Here is a 14,109-nt window from a genome sequence, read left to right on the forward strand (position 1 = left end):
GGAATGTGTTCTTCCTCTGGTTCCTGTGCTACAGTAAAACTACTCTATGGCTGTCTGTGTTATCCAACCAAGTAAAAAGCACAATCATAAGGTGACTGTGGAATATATTTGCCTAGACTACAGAGGTTGCCAGCATATTATTTAGTCTATTATATGACTCTAAACCTTGATTCGCAAACTAGTTTGCAGGAAAATCTCAAGTACTTCTTCAATCTTGAGTCAAAATTATAATCTATGCAAGTAGGGTACTATTTCTATCGTTAACAAATAAGATCCACAACAGACAACTTGAATATAGTTAATAAGATAGTATGAAGCCTTCATGATTTATTTCAAGAATAAAATGGAAAAATTATATACACAAATATGGCTAATCACTAATTGTGTGTTAGACAACACAAGCAAATAAAACCTGAAGTAAAATTTAATCAAAAGCCTTCTATAGTAGGCAAAATAAATGAACCACTATTGTCATGCTACAACAAATGAACACATGGAAAACACTAACCAACTTTAGGAAATAAATTTAACCTGTCCCATTTTAAAAGTAAACATTTTACAGTTAATCGTTCCTTTTCTTGAAGTTTACATCTTCTGTTACTAATAATATCAGTAATCTTACTGTAACCTTTACAATATACTATATATTCCTATATGAGAGAGAAAATTACTATATAGTCCTATAGCTTGAAACTTAATTCACAATCTGAAATGATAAAATGGAACTAACAGATTCACCTTGCCTTATTAGATAACTTAGTCCAGATCTTACACTAGTTTTGCCCAGATCAGGCACAATGGGAAACATAGCTAAGAAGAAAAGATTTCAACATACTATAGTTGATGGAAGTTCAGAAACACAGGGAATTGTGACTGAAATCTTTCAAATCAATTTAGCCTTATGAAAGTGAGAGGGTAGGAAGAAATATCCTTAAGACTCATATAAACTACGAATATCTATGAATACTGGTACATCTGATAACAGGCAGGGCTTACTATATGAATTAATATTTGCTTGTTTATAAGCTGCAAAATATCACTTTTAGAAATCAGCTTTTCTGTTGGTTCATAAATGAAAGGTTAGCAAATCAAATAACTCTTCCATGTTCATTTGTTCTGCTCAGCCACGGGGATGTTTCCGTCATTTTCTGCTGAAAGAAACATTACATCAAATTAATCACTATAGAGATATTTCCATATGATACATTTAAGGAATAAAGTGCTTGAGAATCCTCCTATCTCTTATTCTAGTAGTAACCTCAAATTGATCAATTCCAGGGTAGGGTCAGAGAATGCTGACACAAATTACTAAAGCTGGTTACAGTAATACAGAGATGCATTTGCAAAAAACAAAACGTCTGTATTTTACTAGTAATGTCACCTGCCTTTACTTACCTGCCACTGCAGAGAAAAATAAGATTCTGTACAGCAGCGACTGTAGAATTTTCATTTTGTCCAGTGACAAGGTGTCTGTCAAGCACGACATGAACTGCATCTACCTTGCTGGCTGCAGTGGAAATATATGTATATTCACATCTTAATTTACACTTGTAAGAATAGATCCTTTTTCAAAAACCTAAGAAAAATGTTACCTGTTTTTTTTTTTAATTAATAAGAAATGCTTACTTTTCTTTCTTTACAATGTGTGAAATTCACAATTGTATCCTGCATTGGTAAGATGTAGGTATTAATAACAGCCTTCTAAAAGGCCTTTAGAAGGTTAAGAGGGATAAGGTTGAGCCAAGGCAGGGGTGTCCAACCTTGGCAACTTTAAGACTTGTGGACTTCAACTCCCAGAATTCCTCAGCCACAAGTCTTAAAGTTGCCAAGGTTGGACACCTCCGAGCCAAGGTAAGTCTTGTGCTTTCTCAATATAAGGAAGGAAGAAAAGTCAATTTCCTGGTTGGATATCACCACCTTCTCTTTCAGATAAAGAAGGAAAAGACGAATGATCATCACACGTGGCAGTTTATTTCACATAGAGTATTATCTAAAGCAGGATTTCAAGCTTACAAAGTGCATGAAACTCTCAACCTTATTTTGTGTGGTTTGTACCCCACACACTACTTGATTATTATCACCCTGGTAATCTTTAGACTGATTTTTTTAAAGATGAAGTACAGATCTGTGCCAGGATAGGACTCTGCAAGGAGGCATGAAGCCATACTTTACCTCTGATAGAGAGGAGACTGTAAGCCTAATGCCTAGTTCAAGAGTAGCTATGCAATTCTTACTGCAGATTGCCATTCTACAACACATTGCCCTTCCATTACATTTTAGCATCAGGAAAGCGGGGGCGCAGTTGATGCTAGTGTGATCTTTATCCTGAGATTGCTACATTGCAGACTTCACTATTAATCAGCAACATCACCATTTGAAGTGGATGCCACAAGCAAGAATAAAGTGGAGTTTAGTTTCCGAATTTAGGAAAAATGCCTCTCTTAGAGCTTTTTAATTGTAGGGTGGAGAGGCTGCGGTGTAACTATCATTGCTATGACCACTGCTGCAAATCTGATGCTATTAATCAGAAGGGCAACCAGGTCAACATTTATTTATTTATTTTATTTATTTTGTCAAACAATTATTAGATAACAGGTATAAGTATAAACATGGTTATAAATACATGAAATGGATACGAATAAGAAAAAAAAAGAAACAATAGGACAGGGACGGTAGGCACGTTTTGGTGCGCTTATGCACGCCCGCTATACTTTCTACATACTTGAGAAAACCTCAATTGTCTCACTGTACTTTACTCTTAAGATCACGAGGTATGTAAAAAGAAATCCTTGGTAGTCATCCATACTTTAAATTCCTATAAATTATTATTTTTTATTTACAAATTTTATTAAATTCATTATTTAAAAACATTGAAATCGTATTTGACATATCTTTTTGACTTATATCTTGTAATGTATACTTCTTTTATATATTTATACATGTTGAATCTTTTTTACATTTAATGTTCCTTTAATACTAAATTCCTATAAATTACCACATGATACTGTCTACTTTAAAGTGTTCACAAAATTATTTAGTGATTCTAAATGCATACTGATTTTAACAAGTATTAATAAAAATCGAAGTCAGCAGAAAATATTAAAAAGACATACCACTAAAAGTAGCTCCAGAATCTTTTGAAAAGTCTTCAACAATAATGGGTAAACTAGAGAAACTAGGAAGTCTTACAAGTTCATAGACAGAAGGCTGGAAGAAACAAAACAACAGAAGTAAAATTTTAACATTGTATTATAGTGAAACCTATGCAGGAAGAATTATGTTTTGGTTAAAGAACTAAGTAGCAGGCAGTTCCTAGAAAAAAGTCAGGATCACTTTATATGAAATACAGAATTAAATGCATTACTGTTGCAAATGATTTCTCTAATGATTACTAATTCAGTAATTCAGTTACATTGTAGCTATAATTGTATTTATACTCTCTGCATGTGATTATCTTAAGATTACTAAAGTACTTTGAAAATCTCTTGTATATAAAGCTAGATTTCAAAGGTCTTTTTAAAAAAGCAAATATACTCTTTTTGTGCTCACAAAATTAAATGCAAGTAAATGAGATGTGCTTCAGCAAAAATATAAATCTTGAGGAAGATCTGTGACTTGTAATATGAGAAATTCAACCATATATGGAAAACAAAAATAAACTACTTCATATTGCCTGGATATTTAGCAGCACCTGGGCAATCTTGATCCATTTCCAAAAATGTAGCAGGATCAGACCAGATAGGAGAGCATAGACTAAACATTGAAAAGTATAAAAATAAGATAATGGAAATACAGATTACTACATAGGTAAGACTGTGAAATTATAGAAAAAATTTTTTATTCAAGGAGACTTTATATCACATAGGTTTCTATATAAATTTTTCAAGAGAGCGATCCATTGTGAAAAATGCACAGTGTTGAGGTAATTCCCCATTAGGAGAATGAGTACACACAGGGAGAGGTAGTGAGTGTGGTGAAGAATAACACACAACCAGCACACAGATACACTGTATAGTAAAATGTAGGTTTTTACTTCCAATAAACAGTTAAACAAAGTCCAATAAGCAGTCCAAGTCATACACAGTTAAAGCAGTCAGTTTTTCAGTCCAGAGATAATCCCAATATCAAAGTCCAGTATCATAAACAGTTCAGTAACAGATTTACAGCAATCCAAGAAGAATGACGATCAGCAACAGTAAATAGGAAAAATTCAGGAACCAAAAACAGCGAACATCAGAACATTGACCAACTAGCAACTATCAACAACAGGACTAAACAACCTAGGTTTCTGGCTCCATCTTATGGCCGTTTGAGGAACCACACCCAATTACAATTATAGCATTCCCTTAAAGAGACAGTATTAAATGTCTATTCCCGTTCATATATTTCTAACCCAACTGTTAGATGACTATCAATTCCTAACACACTGTTCCTTCAGCATACATTACCTACCCCTGTTAAGCTGTATTCTTGAAACACCCAGGATTTGTCTTCATTCGTGGCACAACATAAGGCAGCAACTCCATTTCCAATAGCACAAATAGGCTCTGTTAAAAAAGAAAACTTTATATAAAATCTTTATAGTTTTAGGAAAATGCTATTTTGAAATGGGTCTTTCTTTCAAAAACAGTATATCAGTTGCTGTATAAATGCAGTGTTTATTATTTCCTATTGTACTTTTTAAAAAAAAATGCAACCGGGAAAAAGGGATCAAAAAGGTTAAAAGGGGAAGATACAATATTGATGAGAACAGAATAAGCAATGCATATTCAATTCTATTCTTTTCATGCATTCCTCACAATTATTGAGAAGATTGTGTATCTGATATGTTGTCCAAAATCTTTTTAAGGATTAGAAGAAATATTAAAGGTAATATGGTATGTGTATCTCATACATTAATCACCACTTTTTGCCACACTCTTCCTGTTCTATGATGTACACAATAGCACGTAAAACACCAAGGAAGTTTACCTACTGTTCTCCGAACTGAAATGCTGCAATATTCTAGCTAAGTAGCCACTGTTTGAAAGATCTGTCAAAGCACCAGGACAGTCAGGGATCAACAAAGCATGGTATCTTGCACCTAGGTAGGAAGAACAGACAACGCTGAGTTCTATTATTAAAAACCAGCAGAGGCAGAGATGACTCAGAAGACTAGTGGACAGTGCTCTAAGCATTTCCTGCTGTCTTATTTGCTCTACTTTCAATAGCAATATATGAAGGTCCCATTGCATAAAAATATAAATCGATTTTTAAATTAAATTTAACTAAAATAAAAAGCCTGTCTGACAATAATTTCTGCAACCCACTTAGTATTCCCAAACAATGTTCAAGTCCAGGACAAGATTAATGTATCCCGGAGGTATGTTCAATCTGCCCAACTTTTCTGCTATAAGAAGAAACTGATTTGCTTCCCCATTTGCCCCTAAAAGCTCGGGGCACTTTGGGATAAATGTAGCTATCTGTGAGAAAGGCAGGGAGAAAACAAGCAAAGGCAGCACTGCTCACATATTAGCCATCCTTTAAAAATACAATCATTATACCCATCCCATCATCACTACTGCCTAAAGTCTCAAATCTGTACTTACCTGTTCCAAAAACAAAAGGGAATCTGAAAGAAGCTTGGTTGTAAACTGCTCTCAATTATTAATAATATAAAGAAACTATTAAGCTAGTTTGGTTAGATAAAGGTGAAAACAAACTCCTAAAATATGTCAACGGGAAATATGAAACCATAGCTTTTATTGAGTCTGAAATATAAAAACAATCAAAGCTTTGAGAGCAAACTTTATCTTTTCCTCCAAAAAATACAAATGGAACAATGATAGTTTCAAAGCAACTTGATTATCAATTTAAATTATCTTTATTTTAAACTGCAATATGTGGTAGAATTGTATCCAGATATTGAAAAGACCATTAATGTGTAGATAGCTAAAGGAGATACACCCAATCATATGTCAAAAAATATCTCACCATCAGTTGATTCCAACTTGGCTGGATTTGCGTAGGATTTCATCCGGAAATCCTGGATCCAACGCATATTTGCTTCATTAACTCCAACAAAATCAATTGGCTTCCCCTACAACAGCAAAGCCCAATTAATGCATCTACATATACTAAGCCTTTGGAATAAACATTTAGTGAAACAAAAAATATTTGAAAAAAACAAACAATAGCCTGTCTCCATGAAGTAAAAACTGTGTTATTGGTTCTAAATAAAGATGTCATTTTTCATGTGAACCAAAATGGAAATACAAGCCAACATTCAAACAAATACACCCCAAAATATTGTACATTTACAACTTGTGCACTCTTTAGTTCAGCTGGATTTAGTTGCTTTTTAATAAAACAATGCATTTACCGATTCCTGCATTTTGAGACCCCTCTAGGACAGAGGTCTCCAACCTTGGCAACTTTACGACTTGTGGACTTCAACTCCCAGAATTCCTCAGCCAGCAAAGCTCCATAAGTCATAAAATTGCCAAGGTTGGAGACCCCTGCTCTGGGAAATTGCATATGGAAACAAAAAAGAGAAAAATATATGAAAATAATGGTGGATAAAATTTATTTTCCACTATTTCACTAAAAGCAGGTCAACATTACCTGTAGGTGCCTAGTTTGGAACATTGCAACTTCTGATTACATTCCATTCTAAGACCATTATTGAAGGCCATCATTTCCTGTAACAGTTACTTCCTTCCTCTTTTTTTAATCTTGTCTGGGGGAAGAATCTATTTCATCACCTACTTAATAAAACTAACATGGAACATTTACATTTACTTACCCCTGGGGTAGCAACTTGTAGATTAAAAGCAGAGCTGGCCAATGTAAAAGAGTGGAAGAAAGAGTCAGCTGATACACCTGGTGGACAGATATAAGCACATTGTATTTGTAGTGAGAGCTTCTATATGGAGAAAAAACATTGGTATGGCTACATATCTAGGGAACAAAATCTGGATTTGATCTATAGCAGCAGACATACTGAAAAAGCTACTTGGCTTTTTTGTAATACAAATATGGGAGCCTTAGCATTCACTGATAATTCTTACTAAATATGCAAACTTGATAGCCTTTTCATATTCCTCAAAGTAAAAAAGACAAAAGACTTAATATCCTAAAGGTGCTTTTTCAAGAGGCCACTGGACTTTCTGGTTTTTCTTTGAAGACATTTTGTTTGTTAGAGTTGAAAAAGCTTCTTGGATGAGAAGCGAAACATCTTCAAAGAAAAACCAGAAAGTCCAGTTGCCTCTTGAAAAAAGCACCTTTGGGACAACCATGACTAAAAGGTTTTGTAACAAGAGGGAAGGATATAAAAAGAGACAGTATGTGTGTGTATACACATATACACACACACACACATATGTATATGGTGAAGAGATAAAGCTGTTGGAGTATCATGAGGAGAGTTATATTGAAGACCAGCTTTTATTTATCAAGGCTGCTAGATGAGCTCCTGAAGGGAAGTATACTTTCAAAATAATATAAATAAAATATTAGATTAACCAAGAGCGCTAATAAGCCACAAAGAACAGCCCAACAGCACTGTAACTTCTATGTTCTTGCAGGCAGAAAACAGAAATCCTAGCTAGGGCTTAAGGGAAGTGAAACCCAACATGTTTATGAGACTTTAAAATATGTTAACACTATGTAGAAATGACAGCATGACAACTATGGAATGCCGATTATGTCCACATAAAATGCAACAGACACCTAACTAGATCCTCGATGTTGGCTGGTTAAAAAAGAAGAAAGGGCCAGGTTCATATGTGGATGGGAGACCACCAAGAAATCTCAGGGCATTGGAAACGTCATCCAGGGTAGGAGAAAAGAGCTGCATATAACTTCCGCGCTGCTGTCAGGAACATTATACGAAACAGCCCATGTAAACAGAGAAGCTGTACTCCACTTGAAGCAGAGTTTATCTTTGGCCTTAGAGATCCATCAGTCCGGCGCAGCCAGATAGACTCCGCCCGCAATTACTGTATCGGTCAAGCTGCCCGGAATAGCCTTCTCCAATCTCCTGCGTCCAGCTGCGGAAGAACCAGTCATGCGCATAGCGGAGGATCAAAAGTCGGAAGAGCCACTCTCCCCACCGGGAAAAGCGCTGTTGCCCCTGACAACATACGTCTTTCGGGGGCGATTCTCTCAAATCTCCCGCCGCCCCCCGCCTCGCCTTCCCGTTCAGCTCTCAGGTCCGCCCTCACCCGGAAGAGCGAAGAAGAGGGCGGCGAGGGCAGAGCCACCCGGCCTTACCTGCAGCAGCGGCGCTGGCCACAATGAGGCACGTCGGCTTGCTGAGCCTCTCCGACATGTTGGCAGCGGCGGGAGCCTCTCGGGGAAAAGAGAAGCGGGCAGGGGCCAACCTGAGCTTCGCGGCTGGGAAGGATAAACCTCGCTGCGCTTTCCGCCCACCAGCCCGCCCAGTTTTCCCCTTGCGCAAGCGCCCTCGAGTCGGCCACCCTCTTAAGAGGGTTACCCGGTTGTGGGGATGGGGGTGGGTTGTTTGCAACCCCACAGCTGCTTTCTTCGCCGGCCTGGGTTTGGCCCCCTTTTTGTAATCTGACGTGACGCAACCCTTGCAGCCTTGGGGGTCTTTTTCTTGTAGCCAGAAATCCTCTAAAATAAAATCCATACATTGTTACCATTGTATTGCTTTTTTCCTTCCCCAGCGCAGCTTACTTTGAAAGATAGCTTTAAAATATGATTATTATTTTTTTACTGGTGAGTCGATATTGAAAAGGGGTCTTTTGATGTTAACGTTTTCTGCATTGCTAAGAATTCCACTATTTTCAGCATTTGCTGCATGCTCCTCTCATTTCTTGGAAAAAAAAAAAAGGTTCCGTCTTAGGCCCAGTACTCTTCAATATCTTCATTAATGACTTAGATGAGGAAATAGAAGGGGAATTTACCAAATTTGCAGATGATACTAAGCTGGCAGGAATAGCTAACACCCAAGAAGATAGGCTCAAGATCCAGATGGATCTTGACAGACTAGAACACTAGGCCATATCTAACAAAATGAAATTCAATGTAGAGAAAAGTAAAGTCCTACACTTAGGTAAGAAAAACCAAAAGTACACATATAGACTGGGTGAAACCAGGCTCAATAGCAGTAACTGTGAGAGGGGTCTTGGAGTCTTAGTGGACAACCAGCTAAATATGAGCCAGCAGTGTGCAGTAGCAACCAAAAAAGCTAATTCAATCTTAAATTGTATTAATAGGGATGCAATCAAGATTAAGGGAGGTACTAATACCACTCTAAAGCCTTAGTAAGACCACACCTAGAGTACTGCATCCAGTTTTGTTCACCATATTATAAAAAAGATGTTGAGACTCTAGAAAAAGTACAGAGAAGAACAACCAGGATGATTAGGGGACTGGAGAGTAAAACATATGAAGAATGGTTACAGGGACTGGGATGGCTAGTCTAGTAAAGCGAAGGACCAGGGGAGACATGGTAGCAGTCTTCCAATATTTGAGAGGCTGCCACAGAGAGGAAGGGGTCAATCTATTTTCTAAAGCACCTGTAGGCCAGAAAAGGAATAATGGATGGAAACTGAACAAGGAGAGATTTAACCTGGAAATAAGGAGAAACTTTCTGACAGTGAGAACAATCAACCAATGGAACAGCTTGCCCTCAGAAGTTGTGGGAGCGCCATCAGTTGAGACTTTCAAGAAGAGATTGGACTGCCATTTGTCAGAAATGGTGTAGGGTCTCCTGTTTGAGCAGGGGCGTTGGACTAGATGACCTACAAGGTCCCTTCCAACTCTGGTTATCTGTTATCTGTTTAACTTTCTTAGGGCAATCTCAATCTCTCAAATTGTATGTTACTGTTATAAGATAATGTATGGAATTCCTGCAATGATCCGGCTGCATAAAGGACAGGTGTGACACACCTGAATCTGGGAGATGAAGACAGAATATAAAATAGACTCTAATCTCTAGATTGAAGCTTGGGTTTATAAAACATTTGCACTATCCAGATTAGAAGATTGAAGAGGTAGAGATTGCAAAGGGCATCTCTATTTATATTCTTGGATCAGGGGTCATATGTAAATCATAATGATGTTTAGTCACAATTTATTCTTTGTGTAAAATAAAAAAGTGCACTATCTGTACTATGAATGTTCTGCTCTAGTGGAAAATTCTATAAAATCTTGAAACTCCTATGCTATATTTAAGTATGAGCTGAAAGGCAAGCCCATTCCTAATCGTTCATATTACTTTGCAATAATTTAAGTAAAAAATAAAGTAGAAGAATACATTTTGGCGCCATTGGGTCTTTGATAAGAGGATGATATGAGAAGATGGTACTTTGTTTATCGTGGATGTTTTTTTCTGTCTTAAAGGAGATAAAATGCCTCTATAATAGTCTGCTTGGCTCCTCACATTAATTTGGCTGGCCTGATATCCACTTGAGGCCATTTGGTTGCCGTGGTATTTAGCTGCTGCTGCTGTTATACTTTTATTATGCCTTTTTTTACCCAATCTCAAGGACATGAACTGTCTCTAATCAGAATGTTTACTGGCAAGTAACCTAGTAGATCTCCTCCTTTCTAAATGGTCTAGTGCAGAGACTGGGAGGCCTCCTAGGACAGATCCAGTTGCTCAGGTTTGTGATTGATCAGCCTCAGATGATCTCTGGCTTTGTCCTTCCAGAAGCTGATATTCTATAGGCTCATCTGGAACAGCTTCTTCAGCTTCAGACTCTTAGGTTCAGAACCTGGCCCATTTACAGTCATTTATTCTGTGGATCAAAAAGTGTACATTGCAACCATGGAATTCAATGCAATTTGATTTCTCTACAACAGGGTTGTCAAACTCAAGGCCCGGGGGCCAGACGTGACCCATGGGGCTGCCCTGCAAACAGCGAAGTAGCGGCTTGTGGTGCCTCTGCCAGCCAAAACGGAGCTCACAAGGGCTGCGCATGGCCCCCTGAGCTCCGTTTTCAGTGGCAGTGGGTTGCAGGAGATTGTCCCAGCCAAAAACGGAGCTCATGAGTGCTACACGTGGCCCCCTGAGCTCCATTTTAGCTGGCAGTGGGTTGTAAGAGGAAGTCACAGCCAAAAATGGAGCTTGGAAACCTATTTTCTCTGGCAGAGCGCTTGGACCACCACAGGCACCAACATGAGTGACGCCATGCTAGCCATGCCCACCCTGGCTCTACCCACCCCAGCCCCCCAAGGTCAAGCACAACTCTGATGCAGCCCTGCTCTACAAGATTAAAATAAATCTGGTTGAGCTATCACCAGCCAGCAAGTTGAACAATTCTTTTCATTTTTTGAATATGGGCTGCTTTGTACTTTGTTTAACTGCTCTTAAGATGAGGCTATCCCATTTATTCACTTTAAAGATTCATGTACAAGAACAGGTTTTGATGATTTTTTTTCGAAAACTGGATTAAAGAACAGGAATTGTACCTCCATTCTAGTCTTTCATCAACAGAAAGTCTTTGAAAACTGTTTTTGTTATAAGTGGCTTTTATCACAGCGCCGTCCCTCTCATAATGGGAACTGATCTGGGCACAATATAATTATCAGGGTAGCATTTATTGATTGACTTAAATTTTGTTGTATTCCCAGAGATACATACTTGTGGTATTTTCCATCTCACATGCTTTTGATGTTCTGCCCCTTGATTTGGACAGATAAATGCCATTTGTCAGTCCATACTGTCAGCCAACTGCCTTGGCTGAAATTTGGTACTGTATGTATAAGGGCTGATATAATCACATGCCTAAAATATTCTGGAAAGAGGACCTTTTAAAATTTCATCCTCCAACATGAGACATGAGCTGTAATCTGGATTGGTGAAATGCATAAAATGGACATTTACTGTAGTATGTTATAATCCAATGGTAAAAAATATTGTCTAAAACTGGAAGTTTTAAAATCTGAAAGATGAAGTGCAATGTTTAACTTCGAGGGGGATAATATCACACAGAGTAATTGAAACTGCATTTAATGAAATAATAGATCATAGGAGCTCCATGGATCTTTATATAGCCTTAAAGATGTTTGTAGTTCCCATCAGGAATGTTTCTGTACTTGTAGAATGCATGCTGATTTCCTGGGACAAGGGCTGAATATACTAGTAATTTTTCACCTGTAATTTCATCACAGTCATATGATTTATAGTACAATTCTGTCTTTAACTGCACTCCGCACACGAAAAATGAAAGGACAAACTGACTGTAAAGAAATAAATTTTGAAATAATTGCATGCCTCTCCTATATTTCCTTTATTATCTTTAGAAAAGAAATGGTTTCAAAGAGGAGAACAATCCCTGTCCTAAAAACTTTACCCTTGCTTTTAAAGGAACGAGAGGAAGGCATTTAGATTAAGTGAGGCAACAGGATTTTTAACTGTTTTACATTTAAATTACTGAATTGTTTACAGTGCTCTATTTACACATTCTCTCCTGTATGATTCTTAGAAATTAAATGCCTGTGATTTGGTGCTTCCCCAGGAAAGGGTTAAATGATAGAGTTCTGCAAAGCATTTGCTTTGTAAAGCCATCTTATTCATCCATGCACAACTGCATCCTTTTAGCCTAGCATAGGATTTGCACGTACAGACAGGCACAAAGATACCTGGGAAAGCTATCAAAGAGAGCTATCCAAAGGACACAGATTTTTAATGTTTTGAGGATATTTTTTTATAAAGCACCTCTTTCATTGACTTCAGCATTATGTAAAATTTATTTTTGCAAACTTATATTTCCTTCTTGAACCTTATTTACTCCTATTATTATAACATACTTTTATTGTTGCTATGGCCTTTCTCATGCAGCAAGCTATCTGGCATGCAAACACATTAAAAACACTTTAATGTTCCTTTTTTAAAAAACCCTAGAATTTTTTATTTTAAATTATGGGGAAGAATTTTTCCTATATTTTTTCTTATTCTTTTCTTGCAAGTAGAACTACATTAGGTGCTATTACAGGTAGATATTTTTTCACTTGCAAAAACTGTATGGCAAATCCTTCAGAAGTAGGGAAAGATGTGGCTGCTTTAATCATTCAACAAGAGGTGCTTTTTAAAAGCTCTCACAAATTGCTTGTTACTTTAGATCAAGAGTGTCAAACTCCCGCCATCATGGTGACGTCATCTGACATATTGGGACTTTTTTCCCCTTCGCTAAACTGGGTGGAGGCAGGGCCAGCATGTAACGCATCTGGCCTGTAGATCGCGAGTTTGACACCCTGCTTTAGATGATAAGTCATCATCTTGCTATAAAAGCCTGATATAAATGTCTGATATAGATATTGGCTACAAAATATTTTTTATTTGACAGTTGTAATTGTAAAGAAATAGAAAATTACACAGTGGACCTACTTTACATTTTAAGTCATTTTTACATATTTGTGTCATTCATATATATAGTTAAATTACTATAGTGTTTCTACTACTTTCTCTTTTTAGGTCATAATTTCAATATACTATGCATGTTCAAAACCTTTATATAGTTAATGTAAACCAAAAGTATCTCGTTCAATCATTGCAAATTAATTCAGCATTTGTCATAGACAGATGTAATTTAAAATAACTCGCTATTTAGTCAAGAAGGAAAAAAGAGTAACGTGAAAAAGTCCTTAAGTTGTATAACTGCTTAGTAATTCCATGGCCTTTATGCAAGATTATTTGACTTAATTTGCCTCCAATTAAGAAGGCAAATTCCAATTCTAATTTCTTCTTTGGGTCTGATTTCCAAGACCATATTTCTCATGGCCTAGAACTGTCATCCTGAAATATTTTAGAAAACCTGGATTATCTTGAAATGTCAAAAACAGAGGTACATGTAGGTGTTTTCAGAGAAAGACTATACCAATTATTATGTTGGCATAATTGAGATCCAGACTTAATGCTTGTTACTCAGCTGTTGACTCACAATTGCTATCCAGACTAAATATGAACAAGGACTCAAAATAAGCTTTAGCATAGGCCTACACTTCCCTGTCTTTGCATACTCCTAGATTCATTATTTATTTCTTAGAATGAATTCATACATTAAAGGAAATAAAAAAGGATATTATGGTTTACTAACCTAAGACAGAACAAAAGCTGAACATATAATTCTAGTTGTTTTCTCCCTCAGATTTCTCATT

General features: G+C 37.0%; 1 protein-coding gene and 1 long non-coding RNA gene across 4 annotated transcripts; one reads left to right on the forward strand and one right to left on the reverse strand.

Moving 5' to 3' along the window:
* Positions 1-293: 293 nt before the first annotated feature.
* On the reverse strand, positions 294-8,437 carry GATD1 (glutamine amidotransferase class 1 domain containing 1). Of its 3 annotated transcripts, none has more exons than XM_026706622.2 (8): positions 8,254-8,437; positions 6,785-6,861; positions 5,974-6,079; positions 4,976-5,083; positions 4,453-4,547; positions 3,114-3,207; positions 1,396-1,507; positions 294-1,151 (listed from the first exon to the last, which is right to left on the reverse strand). In XM_026706622.2, exons 1-8 carry the CDS (start codon positions 8,309-8,311, stop codon positions 1,142-1,144), a joined length of 660 nt encoding a protein of 219 aa, XP_026562407.1. In that variant the 5' UTR covers positions 8,312-8,437; the 3' UTR covers positions 294-1,141. The 3 variants fall into 3 exon arrangements, with proteins under 3 accessions (XP_026562407.1, XP_087777054.1, XP_026562404.1); XM_087920928.1 differs by having other exon boundaries at positions 294-1,148; positions 8,254-8,417; XM_026706619.2 differs by lacking the exon at positions 294-1,151 and having other exon boundaries at positions 1,392-1,507; positions 8,254-8,417.
* A 1,050-nt stretch (positions 8,438-9,487) lies between these two features.
* On the forward strand, positions 9,488-12,219 carry LOC148128089 (uncharacterized). The gene is made up of 2 exons (XR_015740875.1): positions 9,488-10,952; positions 11,035-12,219. It is a non-coding gene; the product is annotated as an uncharacterized LOC148128089 (long non-coding RNA).
* Positions 12,220-14,109: the final 1,890 nt, after the last annotated feature.

This window comes from Pseudonaja textilis, chromosome 1 (assembly GCF_049901715.1).
Source record: "Pseudonaja textilis isolate UNSWEBS1 chromosome 1, rPseTex1.2, whole genome shotgun sequence".
Classification (NCBI taxonomy): Eukaryota; Metazoa; Chordata; class Lepidosauria; order Squamata; family Elapidae; genus Pseudonaja; species Pseudonaja textilis.

Coding starts and splice junctions, on each gene's coding strand:
- GATD1 (XM_026706622.2), bottom strand. CDS start 8,311: ATGTCGGAGAGGCTCAGCAAGCCGACGTGCCTCATTGTGGCCAGCGCC. Junction 5,084..5,973: donor CAAGTTGGAATCAACTGATG/GTGAGATATTTT, acceptor CTTCCTACCTAG/GTGCAAGATACCATGCTTTG. Junction 1,508..3,113: donor TTCTGGAGCTACTTTTAGTG/GTATGTCTTTTT, acceptor TTTCCACTGCAG/CCAGCAAGGTAGATGCAGTT.